The sequence below is a fragment of the Castor canadensis genome, chromosome 7 (genome assembly GCF_047511655.1).
Source record: "Castor canadensis chromosome 7, mCasCan1.hap1v2, whole genome shotgun sequence".
Lineage (NCBI taxonomy): Eukaryota > Metazoa > Chordata > Mammalia > Rodentia > Castoridae > Castor > Castor canadensis.
The window spans coordinates 132,515,725-132,543,273 of NC_133392.1; the positions used below are offsets into that span (position 1 = coordinate 132,515,725).

Here is a 27,549-nt window from a genome sequence, read left to right on the forward strand (position 1 = left end):
CACCAAAGCCAATTTCTTTTTGTTTAAAATTGTTTGCACTTAACAAGTATCAATTGCTGGTATAAAAATCTTCATAAGAATATAAAAATATAAGCGTATCAAATTTTTTTAAACAGCTTTTGGGAAATAGGAGGCCTTTCTTTCCCAAGAGAAAACTTCCAGTGAGTAAAAGACTTGTTTTCTTGGGTGCACCATTTCAGCAACATAATTATGAACACCTGAGCCAATGTCCTCACACAGCAAGCCTCCCCTCCTCCTCCAATTTCTGGATTATCTCAGATACCCTTTTCTGACCTCATCTGACTTTATATTTCAAGCACAATGAAAAGAGCTTGGCAGATTACCATTTTCTACAACTAAAAGGAAATGTGTATGCTTTGGCTCTAAACCCTTTTTGATGAAGCCATCTCCCTGTACATTGTGCACCTAGTTAATTATTTCTCAGAACAGTTACAATAACTGACAAGTTTTTTTCTTCTGGATGACTGTGAAGTAACAGTCCTTCATATTAAGTTAGGAAGCAATTATTTTCCCTAACTACAGGTAATGCCTTGCATTTACTTGACTATGTTGAAATTCACCTACCATGTAATGCCCTTTTCACACAACATCCAAAAATCCATCTGGAGCTGATTCCAATTAACTTAACTGCTAATTATTTGGAAGGACTTAGAGAGCCCCATGCAAACATAGTGTTCACTAGCTATGATGTCATCCATTAAAATAAATAACTAGAATAGGAGAGGAGAGAGAGAGAGAGAAATAGATGGATGGATAAACAGATGGATGGATACATAGATGGATACCTGAGCTAGAACTAGAGTATCCTAGAGTATTCCTAAGAGAATTTGCTATAGAATCTTGTCAAAAACTACTTAAAGGTCTAAACAGTCACATTTATTGCTTCTCCCTTAGTTGTCATTAGTAGGGTATATTTTTTCTTACAGAAACCACTTAACACTGTTAAATGTTTTACAGAAAACACTTGCCCTAGTTAACATACAATATTTCAGACTTGGCAACTGGTAATCAGTCTCCCTCTGAAACTCGTAGGAACAAGAAAGAGTCCCATTGACAATCAGTCCACTGACACATTGGCCATCAGCAGGTAACAGTGGAAGTATACTTTGGTCAAACTGAAGTTAATTGATGATTTAATTACACCTGCTTCTGCTGACTTCACTTATAAAAAAACATATATGTGCACATGTTGATACATATATACATGTACAGACATATTAATCTACTAAACCCAACATATACATTTCAAGAATTTGGAGCCAGGTGGGAGGACACAAACCAGTAATCCCAGTACTCAAGAGGCTGAAGCAGGCCAGGTGCCAGCGGCTTATACCTATAATCCTAGCTATTCAGGAGGCAGAGATCAGGAAGATCGTGGTTCGAAGCTAGCCCCAGGCAAACAGCTCGCGAAACCCTATCTTGAAAAAATACCAACACAAGAAGCTGGTGGAGTAGGCCTTGAGGTGTAGGCATTGAGGTTCAAGCCCTAGTACCACAAAAAAAAATAAATAAATAAAAATAAAAAAGGAGGCTGAAGCAGGAGAAAGGAGGATCAGGAGTTCAAGACCAACCTGAACTACATAGTGGGACACTATCTCAAAAACAAAGAAAGAAAGAAAAAGAAATACTTTGATACTTTGGAAATACTAAAACCTTCTAAGTACAGATCAAGGCAAAGAATTCATTGGTGGTTTGCCCTGCTCATCCCTAAGGCAAAAGTTGATACCATGGCCTTAACCCAGTAACTGGTGTTTTTTCTACTTTTGCACATATTAAGTGATGTTTTGAAGTATGCTGATATTCCATTGGTACTGCATCTGTTAAGTGATGATTCTTCAAATTTTTCTCTGGCCTAATTAATAAGCAGATTACTTATTATGAACAAAATTTGAAAGATTTACAACCAACCCTAAAGGCATTGATGTCCAGACTTCGGTCCATGTATTTCTTCTTCTCATATTTATCTCGAATAAACCCCTCAACAGCTCTGCAGAAAACTTATTAAGGATGAATCAAATAAATCTCTCCAATTAGAATATGAAAGGTCAATTTTGTACCCCATGAAGCAATGCTCTCCTTCTTCCCTCCTGCCTGGTTTCCCACATGATTCCTGTCTCTTCATATGCAGTTTCTCTGACCAAACTCTTGAAATGCGTCCTTCAAGGTTACTGCAGGGAATCATTGCTTCCTGATTTCTCTTTAGAATAACAACAACAGCAAGTGGAATAAACCTTCTCATTGACATCAAGCGTCTGTGGCTGTTCTAGAATATAGGGAAAGCAGCCAATGATCTATTTTAAAGCCCTTCATCACCAGAAGACCTCAGACAAAAGCACCTAAATGCTCCTCAAAAATATAAACTCTTACTCCTCACCACCAGATTCTCATCAGTAGGTTTTCTGTGAGGCCCCACATCTACATTTACCAGGTTCCACCTGCACCCACCAAAAGGCAAATTCTAACAAGGTGGTTCACAAACTTTTTAAAGAAGCCCCACCTTTATGGGGTTTGGTTTTGTATACAAGTGCTATCCCCTATTAAGGTGATGGAGGAAGAACATTACTAATAAGCTTGCCAAGAACGGGTATTTCTTTTATACAAGATATAAAAAGGCAGTAGAAATGAATGGCAGCTTTGCTGACTCCCAGAGTTCAGGTTCAACAGAGCACAGTAGACTATTCTTTTTATCAAACAATAGTTTCAAAGACCCAAAAACTAATGGAGATGTCACTTTGTAGAAGAATTCATAGTGAAATCATGGCAGTCTTAATTCCTGATGTCTTTCTACTACATGACAATTTCAACACCGGCAAGTATACATGTGCTTTTTCTATCTTGGTAGCAGAACAGAGAAAAACCCAGGCCTTTTGACTAATCCATATAGAAACGGGCCAGTCAGATCACAGGCTTTGGGTCTTATCTGACTCTCCCCAAACTCAGCCTTCTAAGTTGCTCCAGAAAAGATACGGGTCTATCTGAGGTCGTCGAAAGGTCTCAGGAAGGTAGGCTTCATAAAGTCGGTTTGCCTTTCCATTCCCCATCTCTTGCATGCACTGCAATCAAAGATAGTGTAGAAACACGGAGTGTCAGATCAGGGAAGAAAAACTTCTCATCCAATTCTCCCTTGTACAATTGAAGAACCAATCTAGAGAATGATAGAACCGAGATTTGCACATTCTAGTTTTCAACCATGATTAGTCTAGGAATTCCCCCACTGCTGTCTTTCTCTTCTCCATGGGCTCTTTATATGGGAAAATTGGTCAGCCAGGATGCATGTAAGCCAGACACCAGTGGCTCACACCAGTATCTTAACTACTCAGGAGGCAGAGATCAGGAGGATCTGGGTTCAAAGCCAGCCCAGGCAAATAGTTTTCGAGACCCTATCTCAAAAAAACCCTTCACAAAAAAGGGTTGGTGGAGTGTCTCAAGGTGTAGGCCCTGGGTTCCAGCCCCAGTACCACACACACACACAAAATGCATCTACTTCAGTAATAATTTGAAACACGTAGCTACCAATCAAATGTCTATTTGGCAGGCAATAATGGATGTTACAATTCTAAGTTTATACTACTAACTAACCTTTCTCAGCTCTCCTACCAATATATGTGCTTCCTATTAGGCATTTGAAATTAACCCAGGCTGGCCTCAAACTTGCAATCCTCCGCCTTCTGCCTCTTGATTGGTGGACTCCAAGAACTTTTTAGATCTTCAAATTCTCAGATATTTCCTTCATCAGATAGTAAAGTGTAACTGAAAACTGCAATTCACTGTTTTAGACTTTAATGATTTATAAACATAATCTAATTTCTGAAGCCACTTTTTGGATAAAGAACCTTCTTATTTCTATCATCAACTTTAGCAACTGGTTTTCTTTGGAGCCTCTCTTCTCCCTACCCCCCACAAAAGGAAAAAAACTTTTAATTAAAGACCTTTAATGTAGGAAGGGAATGAAGAACACTGAGGCTGCATCAAGGTGCAGATCATAGGCCAGCTGGACTCTTAATTTAAATGTCTCACTCCCAGCCCACCAAGCTAACAGCCAGCAAGATTCATATATGCATTTTAACAGTAAAATATGAAGCCTATGATTCTGAAAGGTGTTTTATTTTGCTCTTTAGCAGTGCTGGGGATCAACTCAGGACCTCATGCATATAAAGTAAGCACTCTTATCACTGAGCTACATCCCCAGCCCAGAAGATGGCTGTTCTAATTGTTTTTTTTTTAAGTGACTACCTCTATCTAAAACTACAAAGTGATGATGGAGTGGCTCAATTGGTAGAGTGCCTGCCTAGCAAGCATGAGGCCCTGAGTTCAAACCCCAGTACCACAAAATAAATAAACAAAACTACAAATGTTAGATCTGTAAATGCCAAGAGTTTTAGAAAATAATCCAAAGCTAGACCACAGACTATTTGTGTTTTGAAAAAAGTAAAATATAGGTAGAATGACTTGTATCTTAAATATAAAGATTAAAAATTCCTCTGTTAATGCACAAGAATTTGACATAAATGTTTAACAACTAAATTTTCCTTTATCTTCCCTTCCTGCCTATTTTGACTGCACTTCATCTGGAACTACTTTACATGGATATATGGGAGCAGATGACTCTTGGCTGTGTAAGTACCTGAATCTGTTCTTGAGTCCACTGGTCAAGGTTTACAGATTTTACCCTGGATATGTGCACTCCCAGATTCCTGTGGATTCCAGCACATCGAATGCAAATAAACACGCCAATGTTCCAGGAGGCCCATCGTGGCCCTGTGAAGATCAGGAACAAGACAATCAAGTATGAATTATAACAATCAAGGCCCCAGCTGCAATACTTAATAGTATCAAGTAGTATCAATAGTATCAATCTGCTAGAATAAAAGTGAAAGAATTTTACCACAATCACCTTTTTATTGCCTTTGTTCATGCTTCTATAGCATAGTGTTTTTTAGAATATTCACATAGTTGTGCAAGGATCACCACTATCTAATTCTAGAGCATTTGTATTACCCAAAAGAAACTCCAAGCCACCAGGCAGGTGGCTAATATCTGTAATCTTAGTTACTTGGGAGGATCATAGTTCCAGGCCGCCTGGGCATACAGTTTGGGAGAGCCCATTTCCAAAAATAACCAGAGCAAAATGGGCTGGAGGCATGGTTCAAGTGGTAGATTTCCTGCTTTGCAAGTGCATAAGCCTTGAGTTCAAACCCCCATGGGAAGAAAGAGAAAGAAAAGGAGGGAGGGAAGAAAGGAAGGAAGGCAGGGAGGGAGGGAGGGAGGGAGGGAGGGAGGGAGGAAGGAAGGAAGGCAGGGAGGGAGGGAGGGAGGGAGGGAGGAAGGAAGGAAGGAAGGGAGGAAGGAAGGAAGGAAGGGAGGAAGGAAGGGAGGGAGGGAGGGAGGGAGGGAGGGAGGGAGGAAGGAAGGAATCCATTAGTAGGAACTCCTCATTACTCCCAGCCCCTGTCAACCATGGGTCTACTTTTTGTCTCAAGAGATTTCTGGGCATTTAATATAAATATAATTTATTGAACTGAGTGGAGGTACATTGTGGCATTTACAAAGGTTCTTACAATGTCATGGAGCAGTTTTTTACAGTGTCTGATGATGAGTACAGAAATGCAGATGCTATAATACTGTTACTTATATAAAGAAAAATCCCAGGAGAGCAGTTTAAAACATGTCACATTCTACTTAGCCTAGCACCTCACATGAGCAGTCCTCCCCCACGAGACTTTGCAAAGTTAGTGGGCCTGGATTCAGTTTTCTCACTGGGGAAAAAAGATATAGACATGGCAGGCCAACCTAAGGCTGAACCTGAAATTGAAAACTTTGTTTATGCTCTCCTCCCCTCCAGGCCTATAAAATATGCATCCACATTAACTTAATAGGATCTTCTCCCCTAAGGCTGATGTCCCTACTTTATCCAACTACAGAATTATTTAGACTCAAAATTGCCAAATAATGCAATTGTTTGGAAATCTCAGATGTGAATTTTAATAAAGTGTTACAGTATCTCCCACCCTCTGCCAACTTTGCTCATGCTAATAGTCACTCTGGAAAATTATCGATTTCTTCTTCATAATTTTATATGGAAAAAAGTGACCTACTTTTACATGACACTTGCCAAAGACTAACTGAAATATTTCCTTCTCCATCATTCCAGGGATAATTACCACATAAAATAAGCATAATATCAAAAATCAAGAGGTTGTAATAAAGAGGTGAAAAGACAATGATATTCTATAGAGATAAAAAGGAACTGTGTTTGGAAAAACTTCAGTTCTATAGGACACAGACAATTATTTCATTTGTTTGTGGATTTTTAGCAGAATCATTAATGAAGGAATGCTAGAATCCTGTGGCAAAAATTATTCTTAGAAATCTGAATCCACAGTTATTGTAAGAATGTAATTTTTTGACAAAGACAATGCTCATTTAGCATGGCAAAATACAGAAATACAGAAGGGTCAAATCCTGCTAATCACCACCAGGTGGTGATCTCTGCTTGAAATTTTATCCCAATACTTTCTCATTGCTATTATGTTGGTAGGTACAGATTTATCTGCTAAAAAGATCTTAAATTCCTTCAGATCCCTAGATGAATCTGTATATCTTCCATAAAACAACACACAAAGAATCATATACTTGTTCCAGGTGGTCAGGTGTTATACAAATGCAAAATGAAAAACCTGAACAAATGTGAACAAGATTTCTTAGGCTGCTCTTTATTTTTGGTAACAGTTTCAGAACTCCAATAGGATTTTACTTATGTAAGATTTAAAATGGGAACAAAAGTCAGTATTTCATTTCTTTAGCACTTTCTCTTTTTCTCTAACATCAAGAACTCATGATAAGATAGTTAAAATGTAGCTGGGGATGTAGCTCAGTGGTTGAATATTTGCCTAGAATGCATGAGGCTAAGTTCTAATCCAAGCACCAAAAATCAAAACCAAAAACCAGTAAGTTAGTTAACAATCTTATCTTTGTTTGCTAACAAAGTCAGAGCCAAAAATAATCATTAAAAGTTAGCTGTGGAGCTGGAGGTGCCTAGCAAGTGCAAAAATCCTGAGTTCAGGATCCTCTTACCACCACCAAGAGTAAGACTTGATGCTTTGAGCCTAGGGAGGGAGAGAGGGGTGACACACCTATATAATCCTAGCTAGTCAGAAGGCAGAAATCAGGATGATTGAGGTTCAAAGCCAGGCAAATAGTTCATAAGACCCTATCTCAAGCACACCTAACACAAAAACAGGGCTAGCGGAGTGGCTCACGTGGTAGAGCACCTGCCTAGCAAGCGTGAGGCCCCGAGTTCAAACCCCATACCACAACAACAACAACAAAAAAGTACAATCTTTGCAGATAAAAGACTTAGGTTTGAATGCAGCTCCATCAATCAGAAAGATACTTATACTTCTCAAGTCTGTTTCCTCATCTATGAAATGTGTTCAATAACATCCACCTCATATTAGTTAGAATGCAGAAGGATGGTAATAAATGAGAGCTACACATAAGAACATGTTATAGAATGAGGTTTTCAGAACTCATTTCCCATTCACTTTCACTGAAATGGTCATTTAACCCATTCACATGTATACTATTCAACACTACAGAATGATTCTTTTTAGATAGACATATGAGTTCAACTCCTAAAATGTCAAACCAAAATCAATTGCCGAAGTATTAGAAAGAAGAAATTTACTCTTAGTTTTTCCTTCTTCTTTTTTTTTTTTTTGGTGGGACTGGAGTTTAAACTCAGATCTTCGCAATTGCAAAGCAAGCACTCCACTGCTTGAGCCCCATTTACTTTGGTTATTTTGGAGTTGGGCTCTCTCTCTTTTGGTGGGACTAGAGTTTGAACTCAGGGCCTCATGCTTACTAAGCAGGCACACTAGCACTTGAGCTACTCTGCCAACCCCTTTTTTGTGTTCTGTATTTCTTTCTTTTTCTTTTTTTTTTGAACTCAGGGCCTACACCTTGAACCACCTCTGCCAGCCCTTTTTTTGTGATGGGTTTTTTTTTAGATAGTCTCACAAACTATTTGCCTGGGTTGGCTTGAAACCACATTCCTTCTGACCTCTGCATCCTGAGTAGCTAGGATTATAGGCATGAGCCACCAGCACCTGGCTCTGTGTTGGGTATTTCTGAGATAAGGTCTCGAGAACTACTTACCTGGGTTGGCCTCAAACCTCGAACCTCCTGAGTAGCTAGGATTATAGGTGTGAGCCACAGGAGCTTAGCTTTTCTTTATTTTTAAAATACATTTTATTGTGTATCTCTAAGATATACACATGATATTATAAGATAAACGTATACTAAAATGGAATAGTCTTCTAAAAAACATGAAATTTTAAGCAACTTCCTTTATTTCCCTCAAAGTATTCTTTAAAATTACACTATCTAAACCTGCACCTGTTATCCTCCTCTGACACACACACACATATACACACACACACTACACACTATCCTGGTGCTTACCCATGCCCCCCACCACCACCTACTACACACACAAAGGAAGATGCCCAGTTGTCAGCCAGATGCTGAGTGGTGGGTGCTTGGACTCCACAACATCTGGCTCACTGCTGAGAAGGGCTGCTTACTTATATGTAATATATGCAAAGATTAACCAATTGTTTATTACACATTGATTATGGCAACCAAAGAAAAAATAAAAAACATATGTTTTGAAATTGAAAATGGAAAGACTACTCAGAAGGCAGAGACTGAAAGGCTCACAATTCGAGGCCAGCCTGGGCAAAAAGTTCACGAGAACTCTTGTCCACCAATAAAAAACTGGGCATAGTGGCATGCTTAAATAGGAAGAATAGGAGGATTAAGGTTCAGGAGGGCCTGGATAAAAATGCAAGATCCTAACTCAAAAATAACCAAAGCAAAAAGGGCTGGTGGCATGGCTCAGGTGGTTGAACACTTACATAGCAAGTGCAAGGCTCTAAGTTCAAACCCCAGTATCACCAAAACACAAAAAGAAAAGAGATACTAAAAGGCATACTCTGAACAATTTTGAAAGCAAAGATAAACAAGTGATATAAACTGATAGTGATTAACACAACTCAAGAACCAGATCACAGCTTACATGAACATATCCAACAGGAGCCAAAGAGCTGAGCCAGGAAGCATCATACAGTATCAAAATCAACATACAGTCATTCTATAATAAGGAATCCATGAAAATGAGAAAAGCATATGGATTGGGTCAATCAGTCAAGAAATCAACTGTAGAAAGTACCAGTCCAGTATACGGAAATCTGGGCTTCCATGGAGTAGCTGCATGCATTTTCTTTTTTTGTTTTTTTTTTGGGTAGTACTGGAGTTTGAACTCAAGACCTCATGCTTGCCTAGGCAGGTGTTTTACCACGTGAGCCACTCCGCCAGACCAGTTTCATGCATTTTTGACAAGTCTCTCTAGGACTAAAGTCTCCACTGGTAAAACAGAAAGCATGTAAGTAATAACCCAATTCATATTCAACTTCTGAACACTCACACACGTCAAGTGACTACTGCTGCCCTGCTGTAAATTTCCCTTGCCACTAAAACTTCCCCCATCACTAGACCTGCCAGGGTTAAGCAAGGTTCTAGAACAGAATGAGAGTAAAATAGTAATTATAGCTGGCTGGTCTCTGATCTATGGAGTTTTAAACAAATGTTTGGGGGAAAACCATAAATAAATTGATGGCTACCCATATTTTGACTTGGACCTGTTGAAAAGTCTTCAATAGGCAGGGTGAGGGAGCACAGAGAAAAATCTCTTCATCCTCCATCCAAGCCTTTTTGAATGTACTTGGAAACTTGTAGAATCTATCCATTTCTACATGGACCATCTCATCTCTCACCGATAAGCATTCATTCTCTTAGTAGATTACTAAGTATTGGGGATACAAAGGCAGAGACAATAAAGGTGAGATTTCTTGATTCAAAAAAAAAAAAAAAAAAGCAGATGATCTAACCAATGCAAATATAAGGCTATTCAGAATTGCCACAATGACTACCCCCTGTACAACAAATATATCCTAATAAAAATTGGAGCGGGAGGGAGAAGCTTACAATTAACAACTAAATGATCTCCAGACCCACCAGAAGAATCTCTTAAAAACACAAGTCTGTACAGAACAGATCTCTGAGCCAGAAACCAGTGGCTCACACCTATACTCATGGTTACTTGGGAGGCTGAGACTGGAAGGATCTCAGATCAAGGCCTGCCCGGGCAAATAGTTCACGAGACCCCCATCTCCCAAATAACCAGAAAAAAATGGACTGGAGCCATGCCTCAAGTATGCACCAGCTTTGCAAACGCAAAGTCCTGAGTTTAAATTCCAGTCCCGACAAAACAAAACAGAACACAGATCAGACCTCTGACTATACACCTTCCATGTAGTCTCACTGTTTTTTGGAGGGGGGAGTACTGGGGTTTGAACTCAAGGCTTCACACTAGCTAGGCAGGTGCTCTACCACCTGATCCACATATCCAACTCCATGTGTCTCATAAAGAGGTAAAAATGTAAATTGGCACAAATTTCATAATAGCATATTTCAAATTGAACTCTCAATCTCTTGTCACAAAATCTGCTCCTTCTCCATTCTTCTCAACTAAACCCCCACCCATTCAATTACATCAGTCAGAAATTTATTCATGTTTGAAACCTTTCTCTCCTCCAACTCCCACATCACCATGATCAAAATATCTGTCAAACTGGTATCTTCTCTCATCTATGCCACTGTTTCTCAGATCTAAAAACACCAGAATCTCCTGGTGACATAACACCCTAATGTCTCTGCACTTTAACATTCTCCCTAGAACTGACACCAAAACCACTCTCCACAAAACAGCCAACTTAAGCTCTTCAAGAAGCAAAAACCACTTTGTCACTCTGCTGCCTTAAAACCCTTCTATGGAATGCTGCTTTCTATTAGTTGGGTTAAAGAACAAAATCCTTCATTAAAATGGTCTCCAAGATCTGATATGCCTAGCTCGTGACTATGTCCCCAGCCTCTCACTCCTATAACACCAGCCTTCTTTCATTTCCTCAAGACCAACACATTCTTTCTTAGGACTTGTGGCCTTTATGCACACAGCTCCCGCTGCCTAAAGGGCTATTTCCCAACCACCACACACCACTCATAGCCTGGCCAACTTCCACATATCATGAGGGTCTCAGCTGAAGTGTTTGTTCATCAAAGGAGCCTTTCTGAGGACTGGGGATGTAGCTTAGTGGTACAGTGTTTGCCTAGCATATGTGAACACCTGGATTCAATCTCAGCGCCTCAAAAAAAAAAATAGGCAGAAGCTTTTCCTTAGCCCCCTTTGTGTAGCAGATTATAATGTATCTCCCCAACCCTTCCTTTTGCTTTTTACATTTTATTATGGAAAAAAAATTTCAAATGCACAACAGCAGAGTATAATCAGCAATTACCAACTCCTCACCAATTAGTTTCAGCTATATTCCTCCCTACTTTCTCTCCCCCACAAACCTTGTATTACATCATTATATAGAAGCAAATTTCAAACACCTGTGTATACTTCAGTCTATATCTTTAAAAGGACTTTTTAAGTGTTTAAGTGCTCTGAACTTTCATTTGCCCTTTCCTTTTTGGTGCTAAGGCTTGAACTCAAGGCCCTGCACTAACTAGGCAGGTGCTCCACCACTTGAGCCACTCCACCCATCCCTGCCTTTTACTTTTTAACTTGTACTACATTTTATTATAATATATTTATTCATGTGATTGTTTAGCTGAGCAATGACACAGAAAAGGGATGGTTTTCAAACACCCTAAAGGCTGAGCTTACTCTAGTGAGGCTTCAAAGGCAGAACTAGCACCAATGAGGAGAAGTTGATTTTAGCACATTCTGGGGAAGTGTTTTCTAACAATTAGGTTGTGTGAAAGCAAATGCAGCATATCCAGAAATAGTAAAATCCCAGCAGGGGCAAAGGCTGGATAATCAACTGGCAATGGTAGAGAAATGAGGCCCACATAGTAAACTAAGGGAGCAATAAGCCTTAAGGTCCTTTCTAGTACTACTGCTCTAGTTGATGATTTGTAGGTCATTTTTAGATCCCTCCCTGTGTTAGTTTTCATTGCTATGACAAAATACCTGAGCAAAACAACTTAAGGGAGTTTATTTGGGCTCAGTTTTAGAGATTTCAGTCCATAATGGCAGGGAAGGGAGAACAGAAAGTTCACATCATGGCAGCCAGGAAACAGAGCTAATGCCTGAGCTAGCAGACTTCTTCCTTCCTTTTCATTGCATCTGGGCCCACAGCATAGCGGATGGTGCAGCCCACATTCAGCACCTCAGTTAATTTTCCCAGGATTACGTCCCTCACAAACATCCCAGGTGTGCTTTTCTAATCCCCTAGGCAGTTCTCAACCTAACCAGGTTGACAGTTAAGATTAACAATCATACTTCCTGAGGGGGAGCGGAGGCAGGTGGTACAAACAATATATGCACATGTAAGTAAATGTAAAAATGATAAGATAAAAGAAGAGGAAAAAATCATACTTCCTGATTAACAGTCAATGCAAAATGAGAAAATGACATTTTGGAGATGTTTTAGGTATTCCTGAACCTAAAACACTGAATCAAATCAGTTCACGAGCCCAGAACTAGCATTCAAAACTGGTTTAAATGTGATTATATACATCAGCCAACTCTGATTTTAAAATACAGGAAGGTTAGTTTCTTTGACTTCTGTCTGTCATTAAATAACATGAAAGCTGAAGTTAAAAAAAAAAAAAAAGCAGTATTTGTTATTTTTGGTTTGTGGTGCTGGAAATCAAACCTAGAGCTTTCCACATAAGCACTCTACTTCTAAGCTCTATGCCCAGCCTTGTAATTTGTTTTAAAAACAACTCTAAAGATGGTTACCTAAGTTCTGCTCCTTATATGCCTCCATTTTCTGATCCATTATAAACAGGATACAGAAGCTGGGCACTGGAGGCTTACGTCTATAATCCTATAACAACTCAGGAAGCAGAGATCAGGAGGATCATGGTTTGAAGCCAACCCCAGGCAAATAGTTCTTGAGACAGCTATCTTGAAAAACTCATCACAGAGAAAGAACACTTGAAAAGTCTGAGGCCGAGTTCAAACCCCAGTGCCCCACCCCCCAAAAAAATAATGCACAGAAACACCAATACCATCTTGGAAAAATTAAGTTAGGGTTGCTGAGTGGCACATTTAGAAGCCTATTTTCATCTACACAAAAGAGGATTCATCCAGTTCCCTCTTTCAAAATAACAATAAACAGTAACTTAGAACTTCTGTAAGTATAAACATTTTAAGGAACTAGGAAACCAAAATAAGGGCTTGCTCAATCAACCTCTACTCTCAGACTGCTCTACAAGAGAAGTAAGTCCTTTTCCATCTGGGCCATCCTGAAAGAATGTTGTTCCTGTTTGCCAGAGACACTGTCCACATCGTACATTTGAAGAAAAAGCAGAAGTTTCTTTCTGAATGTTTGAGAAAAAGCAAATTGCAACATTTCTGAGATTGATTTAGCAATAAAGGTTAAGTACTACCCTAAGGAATTTAAAATAGAACCCTAGAAGTCATTGGGTCCAACCTCCCACTGGATATAGATCTTTCCATAGGTGACTACCTGACTCTAGGAGTGCTAAGTCAATTAAGAACCATTTTGAAATATAGTTGGTTCTACTATCATATGACAGATTATTAGAGAAGACTTCTTTTTTGCCGAGTTCCATTAATCTGTCTTATCACTTCTTTCTTGGTGCTTGCTTTTCACTCCTCCCACATTTTTATAAAATATCAAAGTATGCAAGATAAAGATGGAGGTTTGGGGATTCTAACAGAGGGGAGCAGCTACTCATACCTAAACAGTGTATAAATCAGCTGAGCCAGCTTAATCAAGGACATCAATAAAAGAACAGATGCAGCTATTAGATTGCTGCAACATCAGTGGAGATAAAGCTAAGCAACCTCACCTTCTTAACAGGTAATCAGAAAAAGGAAGCTAGTGAAGTCCAACACTAATAAGTACTTACTTCAGTGTACAGTTATACCTATTGTGCGGTTAACTACAACTGGCTTTTCTCAAAAGACATTAAAGCCTATAACACTAGGAAATCAACATGAGCCAGACTGGGGTCTAGGGAAAGAAAGGCAGGACGACACATTCTTCATCTTTTTCAGGTTGTTAGCAGTTCTTACAAACAATGGAGCTGTCTTGACTTTGCTCAGCCCAAGGCAAGAGAGGGCTACAAACTGAAGTATAACTAAAAAAGAAAGAAAAAGGGAACAAAAAAAGAAGAAGTCCAAAGCAGCAGAACAGCCAAAGAACAGGGCCCATGTCTACAGCTGGGTTCAGCAGCTTTGCTCAGCCTCTCTATACAATTACTATCCACTCCCTGTAAATCCTGGGAAACCCAATCCTCACTTTGAACTGGTCAGTAAAATATTTGTACATATCTAAGGCTGTATGCCTGGCCCCTGCAATCCACATAATTAAAGATAAGGATTATCTAAACTATACTACTAATTAACTATGTGACTTTAAGCAACTCAACTCAATTCTCTAAAAGTCAATTTCCTTACCTAGATTAGATTATCTCTAAAATCTACCTCTTTTAAAACAGATAATAACTATGCCTCAAAAATTAACTACTTTACTTCAGTAAAGTTAGGTCCACATTAATCTTATTTCCCTGGTTTACTGTCACTAGGTAGGATTTACTGTAGACTAGGTTGTGACTCTTCCTTTCTGTCTATCCCAGCAATGGAGGGATTGCAGATTTATGTGATGTTTCTGATAATAACAAGAACTAGCAAATGAACCAAACTGTACCATTATCACTTAACTCCAGCCCCCAGAAGACTTCATGAGGGAAAGGATAATGTCCTAGCTTGAAATTTTTGTTGGCTTGGAAAAGGATGTGCTCTAAGAATGTTCTGATGGGGGGCTAGTGGAGTGGCTCAAGTGGTAGAGTGCCTGCCTAGCAAGCATGAGGCCCTGAGTTCAAGCCCCAGTGCTGTCAAAAAAAAAAAAAAAAAAAAGAATGTTCTGATGCCATTGTCTCACTCAAAGACATATCTTCTGAACTCCAAATTTCTAAGAATGGTGTAAATTCCTCCTTGATGTGGGTTTTCTAAAAATCAATTGTTATCATTCTTCTCACTTCTATGTCAACAGTGGCATCACTTTCTCCTTAAAATTGTGTACACAGACACCAGCTGTCATGCTCCAGCCACCCAGAGAAACCTGAGAGTACATCCTTACCCACAGACATCTGAGGCATTTTTCATACAGACAGAGGGATTCCTGGGTGTGGCAAGATCTTGATTCCAACCAGCAAACCAGCCACCTGGCCCCCCAAAAATCAAAGTATACACATATCAAAACACATATCATCATGTTGTATGCCATAAATATATAATTTTCATTTGTCAATTATGCCTTAATAAATAAAATTTATCCAGAAGACCCTAGCTCAATCCTCAACACCCAAAAATTTTTTAAAAAAATTATGTCCTTAGCCAGGCGCCAGTGGCTCACACCTGTAATCCTACTTAGGAGGCAGAGATCAGGAGGACCAAGGTTGAAAGCCACCCTAGGCAAATAGTACATGAGACCCTGTCTCAAAAAGACCCATCACAAAAATAGGGCTGGTGGAGTGGCTCAAGATGAAGGCCCTGAGTTCAAACCCCAGTATCACAAAAAAAAAAAAAAAAAAAAAAATTACTGTCTTTGCCAGACACCAGTGGCTCACACCCGTAATCCTAGCTACTCAAGAGGCAGAGATCAGGAGTATCTTAGTTTGAAGACAGCCCAGGCAAATAGTTCGTGAGACCCTATCTTGAAAAAAATCCATCACAAAAAAAGGGCTGGTGCAAGGTGTAGGCCCTGAGTTCAAATCCCAGTACCACAAAAAAAAAAAAGATAAAAATTAGTGTACTTCCAGCTGGTCCTAGGGTAGCTGCACAGAGATCATGGTGCTAGCTAAAAGCTTGTGACAAGTCTCAAGTCTTTTGCATTTCCTTGGGAAATTCTGGTGTGTGCTGCTATACTTGTCTTTACAGTAAAGAACAGACATTTTAAGGAGGGAAAAAGAGCTAGGCAAAAGATTTTCTGCCTGTGTTGAAGACTGACTACACAAGCCAATGAAGCCCTCAAGTTTGCTTCCAGGAGAGACCAGTCCTGTGACATTACGGAGGCTGAGGATGGTAAAAGTTAATGAAAGAGTTGGGTGAGACTGCCCCAATCCATAATCCCAGCACTGGGGAAAGTGAGGCAGGAGGATCATAAATTCCAGGTCAGCCTGAGCTACATAGTAAGACCCTATCTTGAAAAAAAAAAAAAAGAAGATTTAACAAAAATCTGAACAGTTCTACTTGTTCACTTGACTACACATACACAATACCCTTTCTCAAAAAAGAATAAACATGAGCCACTTAAGCTTTCAATTTTCAGAGTGAAATGATATTGGCTTGCCTTCAAGGAGACCCAGTCACTTTTATCAAAAGCTTTTTATTCCTTCATGACTAAGACCCAGAACATGGAATGGATAGGACTTCTTAGAATAGTGATGGTGTGGTTGAAACACCTACCTTCAGGAAAGTATACAACAGCAATCCCCAAGAAACCTCATGATGGGAGCAAAGAGTGCAGAAACTGAGAGAACGTGCAGAAAACTCGAACACAAGAGTGAACTAGGTTGTAAATGGAAAATTTTGCTAAAAATCTATGACTGGAACTGTGCTGGAGATAAATTTGCCAGCCCTCTCTGGAGTGGATTAGGTGGATAATGGCAACTTGGAATAAGAAAAAGGGTGAATCAGAAAATGGAAACTACCTAGAGTATCAGCAGAAGTAATTTGAAGAAACTCATTGATGCTGTTAACTTACATGTTCCCTTTGAAGGGCTTAAAGAAGTTCCCATACTTCCTGATAAACTGTAATAGGGAAACCATTCCCTCTGTTGGCAAAGCATCCTGTGAAAAACTTGCTCCGGTTACTTTCCCCAGGAAGCCTTTTCTCCTTCCTATTCCTACTCCTGCAGCACTCTGCAGCCTCTCTTGGGCACCTACTTATCCATGGTTTTTCTGTTGTTAGGTTTTATTTTTACTGTTGTTTATTTCTGTCAGCTCCTTTAAATAACAAAACTGCCTAATTTAGTACAGCTTTAAAAAAAACTAGTAGGAGTGTCTTTCTTATGTGAATTAAGTTTTAAATGACTTACAGTGAAATCACACAAGGTTAATATAAACACAGAAAGTCAGAGGAAAGGGGTGTCCATAATGTTCCTTCTCTTTAGGTTAACCCATACTTTAGCTCAACAATTTCCTCTACACAAAGACCTTGCGTAAATCATTAATGAATAAGGGAGAAGAGTGAAGGATGAGACATGCCTCCTCTCAAAGGGGAGGGAGGAAACAAAAAATAGCTGCTTTCATTGGGGGCAGGAAGGAGGTTATTTCATTAAGAGCCAAACACTGAAACTATCTCACTACAAACAATTGTTAGGCTTGAAGGCTCCATGTGAGCAATTAGTCCAGCAAAGGCTCAGCTGGAATGGAATGCAGAGCCTGCCAGGATCCAGGGACAGGGACTGACACAGGCTTAAGTATCAGAATCATGGCATTTGGAATCCCAGCATATCCCAGTGAGGATGCCCACAAAACACATTCTGCCCTGCCTGGCACCATTCTGTGCCTGACCCAGCAAAGACTGAGGATTTGAAGAGATGAGGAAAACTGAGTCAGTGGGAGCAAATTAAAAATTACTCCACCTAGACTGACAAGTTGTAGCAAGTTTAACAAGTACAAAAGTTAGCTCTCCTGAGAAATCTAATACATTCTAATCACTGCTTTAATGGCTAGTGGCAGGCTGTAGGAGGGGGCGTGTGCAGAGGCAGTCGTCCCGGTAGATCTGCTAGTTCAAAACTTGACATTATAATTAAACTAATTTCCTAACACTCATGACCTCACTTCAGGTAATAGATGCTAACTTGGTTTGCCAGCAGTAACTGTCTTCACCTACTGAGGACATTCAGTTCTCTGTATTTTTTAGGTTACTTCAGATTAAAGCTTTAACTTCCTCTTTGCAACAACCAATGTCTACTCATATCCTCAAAAAAATACTGAAGATGCAAAAAGCCTGACCATGGGTGGAGGCTGGGGAGGGAGGATGCAGTTAGAAGAAGCCAATGAAGAAGGGTGATACGGCCACTGATCCATGAGATTGCTTGACCCCACCACCCTGATGACAAATTAATTTCTTCCCCTGGGTAGCTGAAAGGATAAATGCCCTAACACTGGATTCTGGAGACACAAGATCCAGTCCTGATCCATAATTCACAAACCCAGGAGCTTCCTGCACTGCTGACCTGAGAGACTTTGCAGGTAAATGCTTCCACACATGTCAATCACTACCTCAACCAGCAGCTAACAGCAGGAGGGGGTAAGCAGATATGCAGGGAAATTCTGCTGGGCTAAGAGGTACACAACTGCTTCAAAGTCAGCCAGGTGCACCTGCTATAGCAGAACTTGGCATTATTATCATTAATCTCCCGTATAATTGAGTTTTGGCATTCACCTGCATATACTAAGTTCTGAGTGCATATTTTCTGAGAAAATAGGTAGTAAGCATCAGAGGAATGATAGGAAAGTTGGTAGTAAAAACATTTCACATTCAAATACTCCCAGCTGTTCTTCTGGACCAATGGTTCCCAACCAAAGCAGTTTCTCCTCAAGGGCCAATGCCCATGTCTGGAGAAATTTCTGGTTGTCGTAACTGGCAGAGGGTGGGAACATGTTAGCATCTAGTGGGCAGAGAACAGGGGATGTTGCTAAACATTCTAAAATGCACAGGACAGCTCTCACAACAAGGAATTACTCAAAATGTCAACAGTGCTGAGGTCAAGAAATCCTACTCTAGGGGAACCATTTTTAAGCCATGTGGTTTGAAACAGGTGAGATATAAAAACATGCCAATACTGCAGAAGAGACGTCTCTTGTTCTGTAACAAACATTTAGAATAGTGCTATGGTTTGGATGAATGCTACCCAAATGTCCATGTGTTAAAGGCTTGGGCCCCAGGGTAGTGCTATCAAGGAGCAATGGAACATTAAAAGGTGAGTCCTTGTGTTTTCAGAGAAGGGTGTGGGAGTCCCACCTATTCTTCTTCCTCTTTGCTTTCTGGCTCATAATGTAAGCAGTTTTTCTCCACTTGTACTCCACCATGATGTGCTACCTCTGACAAAGGCCCAAAGTTCTGGGACCATTTGGTCCTGGACTGGGCTCACCAAACCTCTTCTTTTTATAAATTAATTTCCTTGGGTTTTTTTCCTAACAGTGACAGAAAGCTAACTAATAAAAGCACAGAACTCTAAAACTGGAAGAAATCGTAGGAATTTTTCTAGTCCAAGCACAGGTGAAGAACCTAAGGTCCAGAGAGGTCAAGTCAAACAGAAAGTTAGAAATATCTTTACACAATCCAAATGTGTGTTTTACATAGCAGATGCTCAATCTATACCTTAGCCAGGTGTGGTGGCACAAGTCTGTAATTCTAGCACTTAGCGGCCTGAGGCAGGAGGGTTATGAGTTCAAGACCACATAGTGGGCAATATAGTGAGACCCTGTCTCCAAAAACAACAAAAAAAAGTTATCTTGTATTTTAGGTGTTCCTGTTTATTATAACATGCTCCACTCTGCTGCTCAGAAGTTAAACATCTGAGATTGAGCGTGGAGACTTGCTCACATCCCTTCCCATTGGGAAGAAGACTGTTACATACTAGAGCTCGAGACCAAGTAGCCAGACGGAAACTGTTTTTCAATCGTTCCTAGCCAAACACATGCCTTTCATCCAGGCAGAGGCACTAAACAAAACCTTCTGAGTCAACAAATGAGCCCTATGCAAGGCCATGGGCATGTGAACTTCTTTCCACCAGAACTGCAGAAATTTTCCCAACACATTAGAGGAGGCCCAACCAATGGCAAACAGACGCAAATACACATTTAACTGAATCAAAACCACATCCAAACAAACTAGAGAACTTTCATTTCTAAACAAACAGCAGACTAGAAATGAATTCTGGGATCAAAGTACAAATGGTCAGTCCAATGGCATGCTGAATGTTAGTTATCAGAACAGCCCTGCCTTAAAAAGGAGGAAGGCAAATGGTAAACATTTGCCCCATCAGAAAGAAAAGACTCACTGTGGTGTTTTAAAGCCTAAATGTTTCAGAATTGAGTAAAATGAGGTCAAAAGGTAGTCCAAGAGTTAAGGGCAAAGACGTCAGCCACATGGATAGAAATGTCTTGCACAGCGAACGTTATGCAAAAGAACCTGGGGCAGGTCTCTAGGAAAATAATCACAGCTTCAAAAGAGCCAAAGTAAGGTTTTTCATATTAAACAAACCTGTTCCAGTGGATACAAGGAGCGCTTCAAAAACTGCTGCAAGGTTATTATTAAGTTCTACAGCACCTGAGACCACTGTCTAAATATTTACTCCTATCCCACAAAAGGGCTAAAGGACTGCTATTTCAGCCTCCTGTTCCACACCCCTTGCTACATTCCCAAAATGATGATGTGTCACTTTAAAACCTCCTACAGAAAGGACAGAGGATTAGCTTCGTGACTGATTCCAGTTTTCAATGCCACACAAATGCCAGAAGCACACAAATGAAGCAATTACCACAAAGCAGCTAAAAGATTCACCTGCTGAGCTTCCTCAAATGTCACAAATCTTAAATATGTGAGTTAGCAGTATAAAGGTCAATGTCAGGAAAAACAAAAACAAGAGTATGATCTGAATACATGTCAATGAATAACACTATTCATGATGAGGACAGAGATACTACCAGACACTGTGCACTAGGTATATAGGCAAACAAAGACACAGTCCCTGCCCTTACAGTCTAAGGAATGCCCAGTTCAAAAAACAAACTTAAAAATGCAAAAGTATTACCCCTTTCTACGAATGTAGGGCCTCTAATCCACCTTCCCAGTGGATAAATTTACATGAAGGACTATGTGAACAATGTCAGAGGCTAATCAATGCCATGACAACATTCCCACACAACAGGCATATAATGGAAGGGCTAGCCCATCTTTCTGTGATATGACCATCAAGCTGTCCTTATGGTCAGGCCAGGGTTCTCCCCAGCTCTCCACTCCTTGCTTCAACACATGTCTACTGCAATGAAGCATTTCAGAATGACAGCCCCCATAGCAAAGCCATGTCCAAATGGGCCCAACCCAGAAAAATCCCCCAACTTTTTAAAATTAGAGGGCCCCCATGACTATTCAAGCCTGAAAGCATAAATAACCCATCAGCCTAACAGCATCACAAAAATTTACATTGCACCATTATTTATAATGCTGAAAACCCAAATGCCCAATGCTAGAGTATAATAAAGATATTTAAATGTCTTACTGGCATGAAGATGCTTTTGATAAATGTGAAGTGAAACAATAATGATATAAAATCATGGTTTAAACTCCAGTAAATAGTGGTTGATAAGAATTATGAGAACTATCTTCTGCATGATTCTTTTTTTTTCATATTTTCCAATTATTTTTATCATGAATGTGGGTAACTTTCATAGTCAGAAAAGATGAAGGCTCTGCTTTTTAAAGAAGCAACATTTAACATTTAGATAATAAGCACAGGGACTCTCACACTTTCCCACTCCCCCAAATCTCATAAGACAAAAAACAACTGGTCTGAGTCTGTTCCTGAGGCAACAAATCTCTCCCCACACCCCCCAAATGCATGAGAAGTCTAATGAAACTAGGACCTATTTTTACTCTGCCATAATATAGACCTTTAATTTGAGTCACTTGTGTCAGGATGCTTCTGCTCAGACTAGGCTCAGAACCAACTTAGCTCCTGGTTCCAACATCGCATGTATGACGCCTCCTTGCTCTCTCTCATACAAACTGGGAGCATGTATACAGCAGAAAGACCTTTTCTCAAATTTCTCCTCTGGCTGCAGCAGTTTCACTAATCAAACTCGTAGTGCCCACTGTCAGAGCAACAAAGTCAACCCCTGTTCCAAACAGCTACTCTGGGTAAAAATGTTTCCAACACAGTACAAGCGCCTAAATCTTTTAATTTTTTTTCTTTTTCACATCAGCCATCACACTCAAATTGGTTTCCATGAGCCCTGCTGTTTACAACTATTTTGAACAAAAGCAGGCAGTTTCCTTCCTATTTCTCCTCTAAGGATGTATGTCAGTTATCACATGAGTTAAAAGATCAACAGCAGCCAAAAGATATCAATGTCCCCTCCCCCAGAGCTTTATATTGCAGCATAAGATGTCACCAGCTTACACAGGAAATTCTGTAAGAATGGCATAAGAACAAAAACAACCATCTAAACATTAAGGCAAGATTTTTAACTCAAGGCTAGAAATGAGAGAACTCATTTCTAAATCCACACATTTGGGGACTTCCAGTTAGACAAGAAAAGAGGAAGAAGTTAAAACAACAAAATTTCCTGCATGTGCACTTCAGGCAAATGAGGTGAAGAAACATTTGAGGATTAACAAATAAACCTACATCTATGGATATAGACTGTGCAGAAGAGACTTAAGAGATTTGTGATGGAAGCATCACTAGCAACTGCTACAAAAGACAGAATGGCTTTTTGAAAAGGGGAAAGAAAAGATGCTCTATGTACTCCAATCACCAGGCCAGGACAGACTTATCAGCTACAGCTGAGCATAGGTCCCTCTCCCTCCTGCATTTGCTTTACTACTCTCAATACATCATAAAATGGGAGCATACATATTTGGTTTGGGGGTAGGAAAAAAATGACATGAAGCTGGAGGGATTTTTGGACTAAGATATTTCTTTTTTTTTTTTTTTAAGTTCCGGCTTACAATTAAAAAAAATCAACAAAGTATTCTCTATGTGGACTTATGAAAGAAATCCAGTACTTAGATAAATTGTATTCTGTATGTATTTAAAAGCAAACTGGACTACCTATAAGAAATTGGGAGAAAAAAGTGCTTTGGTCAACGAAAATTGTCAGAGAATCACTTCACATTAATTGAACGTGAAAAGAAGTAGCAATAATAAGAGCCTATTAGGAGCCAGTGACATGTTACAAAGGTGGATGCCAGGGCAAGTTTCAGGCACACAAGGGGGAAGACAGAGGGAAGAGGAGAATCATACAAACCGAAGACAACCACCAGGGCAACCTTACGCTGCTGGATGGCCACAGCTGAAGGTAAGTTTAGCTCATCTCTGGGGTTTTCCACTGAGGAGGAACCTGCTGTTCAGCCATCAATGACCCAGCATTCACCAGGCCTGTGAGGAAATACAGGATCCAGAAGAGGGGGGTAGGGAAGGAGAAAGTTTGAAAAAGGGAAGAGTCAAGCACAGTAGTGGAGTATTATACTTATTAAATATGAAGCTTCAAAAAGGCATAGATGTACCTTTTAGGCTAAAATGGCCTGGCTGAAAAGAACAGATACTCTGGAAAGCAGTCAGATATGCTTTTTAAAATACTAAGTGATATTTTCATTATATCTGTGAATTATAGCAATACCTACAAAGAAGAAATTAGCTTTTTGGAGAAAAGTGAAAATCAATGATATATGTGATTTTTACAGTCGGTGATTCAAACAATGAAGTCCCCTTATTGTGGTCTCTGAAGAAAGTAACAGCCCCAAAGCAAACATATTCAGACTGCACTGAAACCCTTTACTGGCCTAGTTCCACCAACTCCATTAATGTAGCAAGGGCCCAAATGCAGGTGACCTGATTGACAAAAAAAGCACTTCTAGAAAGTGCTGAACTTGTATCATGAAACTCAGACACTTTCATAATCAAGAAAAAAATTAGCAGCAGTAATTTGGGAAACTTTGCCTCTAGACAGAACAGCAGCAACATTCCTTATAAGACAAAATGCTTTTCAGGTTTAGTGTAGAAGAAAATAGATCCAGGGATCTCACCTTCCCAATGCTAATCTATCAGAAGTGTTTGGGGAAAATCGACCAGCCAACCAACAGACTAGCTAAAATGATGTGCAACCCAAGGAAAATTAGTACCCAAAGCAATTACCTTACTATCGAGGAAAGACTAATCAGTACCGTGTTTTAAGCCTGCCATCCTCAAAACTCTTTGGGCATCCTCTGTGCCACTCACTCAAGTCACCCAGCTGTAAATGGATGCATATCAATGTAAAAACACCAGGCCTAAGCCTAAAACTTCCCAGAATTGACAGGGTGGGAACTTATTTTCTGAGTAAAGGAAAGATAAATCACTTCTGGCAGCCAGCAAATTCAACAGAAGTAATTTGCCTAGTCATACACCCTAATTACACAGGCTATGGCTAAGTTATTACATTACTTCCTGGGACTAATTATTATTTCAGCAACAGCCAACATTCTTTAGAAGCATAGAGGTTGTATCTGGCTGAACGCCCTTTCTATTTCTTGTCCATAATAACTCAAGTAAGCGGGAAAGATTGTATTTTAGAGGTGTTTTAAGCACCTTTGTGTTATTGCCTATTGGTGCTTGGATCCTGACCTTATTCTACTCTTAACTACATCTCCCAGCCTCCCTTGCCAAGTGGCTTCTGGATAAGTTCCCTGAATGGGAGGGGAGAAGTAAAGATTCTTTCTAACTTGGCCCGAGTTCCAGCTGCCACTGGACAGCTCCACTCTCCATGCTTCTGGCCCTCATGACACCAGCACCTTCTAATTTCCTTAGTGGCACCCTAGCTCCCAGGTATTGCTAATCCCTGGGTGCCTCACCAGCCGGCTTAGCTTCTTCACCCTTATATCACATATATAATCTGTGTCCTATATTAAATTCCCTCTGCTTGTATGACCCGCAGTAGTTTCTGTTTCCCTGACTGGTTCTAACTGAGAGGACCTTAAAATAGGGACTTCAAAACTTCAAAACTTTTAAAACTTATTTTTCAGAAAATAATTTTCTTAAGAATTAAAACAGGTCTGGTGGAATGGCTCAGGTGGTAGAGTGCCTGCCTAGCAAGCATGAGGCCCTGAGTTCAAGCCCCAGTACCAAAAAAGTAAAAAAATAAACTAAGGAGGAAATTGTTAAAAAAAAAAAAAAAAGAATTAAAACAATTATTATTCTGATACCCTATAAAAGATGTCTTCCAGGGGCTAGGGATATAGCTCAGTGGTTGTTTGCCCAGATGCACAATTGGGTTCGATCTCCAATATAGCAAAAAAAAAAAAAAAAGTCTTCTAGTAAGGAAGAAGAGATTTATAGATGACAAAATCTGTTCATTCATTCAAAGATTTACTGAGCCTGACCTTGCCAAGCCCCTAATCACCATTTAAGAAATTAACCAGCCTGGCACTAGTGGCTCACACCTGTAATCCTAGCTGCTTAGGAGGCAGAGATGGGGAGGATTGTGGTTTGAAGCCAGCCCCAGGCAAATAATTCGTGAGACCTATCTTAAAAATAACCCACCACAAAAAAGGGCTGGCAGAGTGGCTCAAACAAGAGCATCTGCCTAGCAAACATGAGGCAGTGCCACCAAAAAAAGAGAGAGAGAGAAAGAAATTAACCAATACAGGAAAATTGCTTTAACAATAACAAAGGAATCTGGTAGAGTGAATTAATGTTAAGGTGTTCTCTCTATATACACTTGATTCCTACCTATTCAATGTGGTCTGCTGAACTATCATATTCCAAGGACCACAAGGACCAGTATAAAACTTCTTCAAAGTTAGTATCTACTTAAACTGGCCACTTGCTCAAACAGAAGAACAACTGTGATAAGGATTTAAGCAGACGTAATAAAAAAAAGTTAGGCACTGCATACTTAGAATGAAAAACGTGTGTTTTAGGCAAATTCTTGCTAGGCATCTTTTTTTCATAGGGAATATCATTTGGAGGAAGAGAATTTGATCCATTTAATAAGTCCCTTTATCCCTTCTCAATGGCACAGGTAGATTCCAAATGTGGCATACAAAGCCAGAGCAATGATCATCATGAATAGCATGTCACAGTCACCAATTACATATTATCTCCCAGATGGAATTTGCAGGCAGAAGAACAGAAACAGACAATGACTCATGTGATGAACAGTTATACAGACAACTGTTCCCGAGAAAGCTGCCACCTACATACCATAATGACATAAAATGAAAAATGCAAAAAAGTCATTTTCTGATTTATCTAGAAACAAAAGACTTGCTGCAAAGTGCACCTAAGCACTTTACACAGCCAAGAGCACACATCAAATACTCATTATATGCTTGAGCATGTTCAATCTCAAAAATCACTAGTGGCTCCAGAAATGACCATACTGCTGGCATTTCATTAAATTTTTCTAAGATAATTTAATGTATCCATGAAGGTACATTTCCATGGAGATTATATGAACACAATACTCAGCGCTTTCTTACTACCCACCAATTAGAAGGCATTACATATCTGTAATACTAACAATACCATTTGGGTAGCAGGTGAACCTACAACACTATGGGCTTCCCACACACAGGGAGTCTAAAGCATGACACATTTCACAATTTGAGTGCAATAAAGAAAGCCAACTACAGGATGGAATTTTAACCTTATAGGCCCTGGACTAGTTGCCCAACTCTATCCCTGGTCACTCCCTAGCATGTAGTCAAAATACACTAAAAAAATCCCTCCATCCACCCACTCCTCCCCCCACACACATATTCAGCACACCCTGGAGGCTTTGCACATTGTTTGCTCTTCCTAGAATGCAAAGTCCCCTAAATTCATCTGGCAAAGTCTTGCTTATCCCTTAAAGACAAGGGCTAATTGTCCCTTTGAAGCCATAATCCTGACGAAGATCCATTTGCCTTCTTCAATGCTTTCATTGCTCCCTGTACACAATGCCATAACAATAATTATCACATTGCATCATTTGCTCAGCCTCAAAAATGCTTCACTATTAAGACTGTAAAATCCTTGAGATCAAAGAAACTTGTCATTGAATCCATGTGTCCTATTACAGTGTCTGACACAAAGCAGGTGCTTAAAAACTATTTTCTGAATGCAAATGTGTGGTGTGGAATCTCAGGCCTGCAAAGATTGCCCCCCTCCAAGACATGGCACTTTGGGCTCTTTCTCTCATTGACACAGAATGATATTTAAAGGACAAACAGAGTCAGGTGGTTCATTCCTGTAATCCCAGCTACTCAAGAAGCAGAAATCAGGAGGATCCTGGTTCAATGCTCCCTGTACACAATGCCATAACAATAATTATCACATTATTCAGCCTCAAAAGTGCTTCACTACTAGACTGTAAAATTCTTGAGATCAAAGACCTTTGTCATTGAATCCATGTGTCTTACTACAGTGTTTACTACAGTGAAGACAGTTCGGGCTCTGTCTCAAAAAAAAAAAAAAAATCACAAAAAAGGGTTGGCAGAGTGACTCAAGCAGTAAGAGCACCTGCCTAGCAAGCATGAAGCTCTGAGTTCAAACTCCACTGCCACTTAAAACAAAAAGAAAGAAAGAATAAATAGGAAAATATCTCCAGGGAAAAGGTTTAACATGCTGATATGAAAAAAGACAATTTAATGGGGACTTCAATAAATTACC

At 39.8% G+C, this 27,549-nt stretch overlaps 1 protein-coding gene across 2 annotated transcripts in view; it reads right to left on the reverse strand.

Annotated features, from left to right (window-relative positions):
* Smap2 (small ArfGAP2) overlaps positions 1-27,549 on the reverse strand; it is a 46,503-nt gene that overhangs the window by 12,926 nt on the left and 6,028 nt on the right. The window contains exons 1-4 of one of the 2 annotated variants that reach the window (XM_020171677.2): positions 15,261-15,345; positions 4,646-4,779; positions 2,989-3,074; positions 1,930-2,008 (exon numbers count right to left, since the gene is read on the reverse strand). In XM_020171677.2, coding sequence (XP_020027266.1) covers positions 1,930-2,008; positions 2,989-3,074; positions 4,646-4,779; positions 15,261-15,279 — 318 coding nt within the window. In that variant the 5' untranslated portion in view covers positions 15,280-15,345. Of the gene's footprint in view, positions 1-1,929; positions 2,009-2,988; positions 3,075-4,645; positions 4,780-15,260; positions 15,346-27,549 lie in introns of those variants that run through there. The other variant, XM_020171674.2, reaches the window with a different exon arrangement.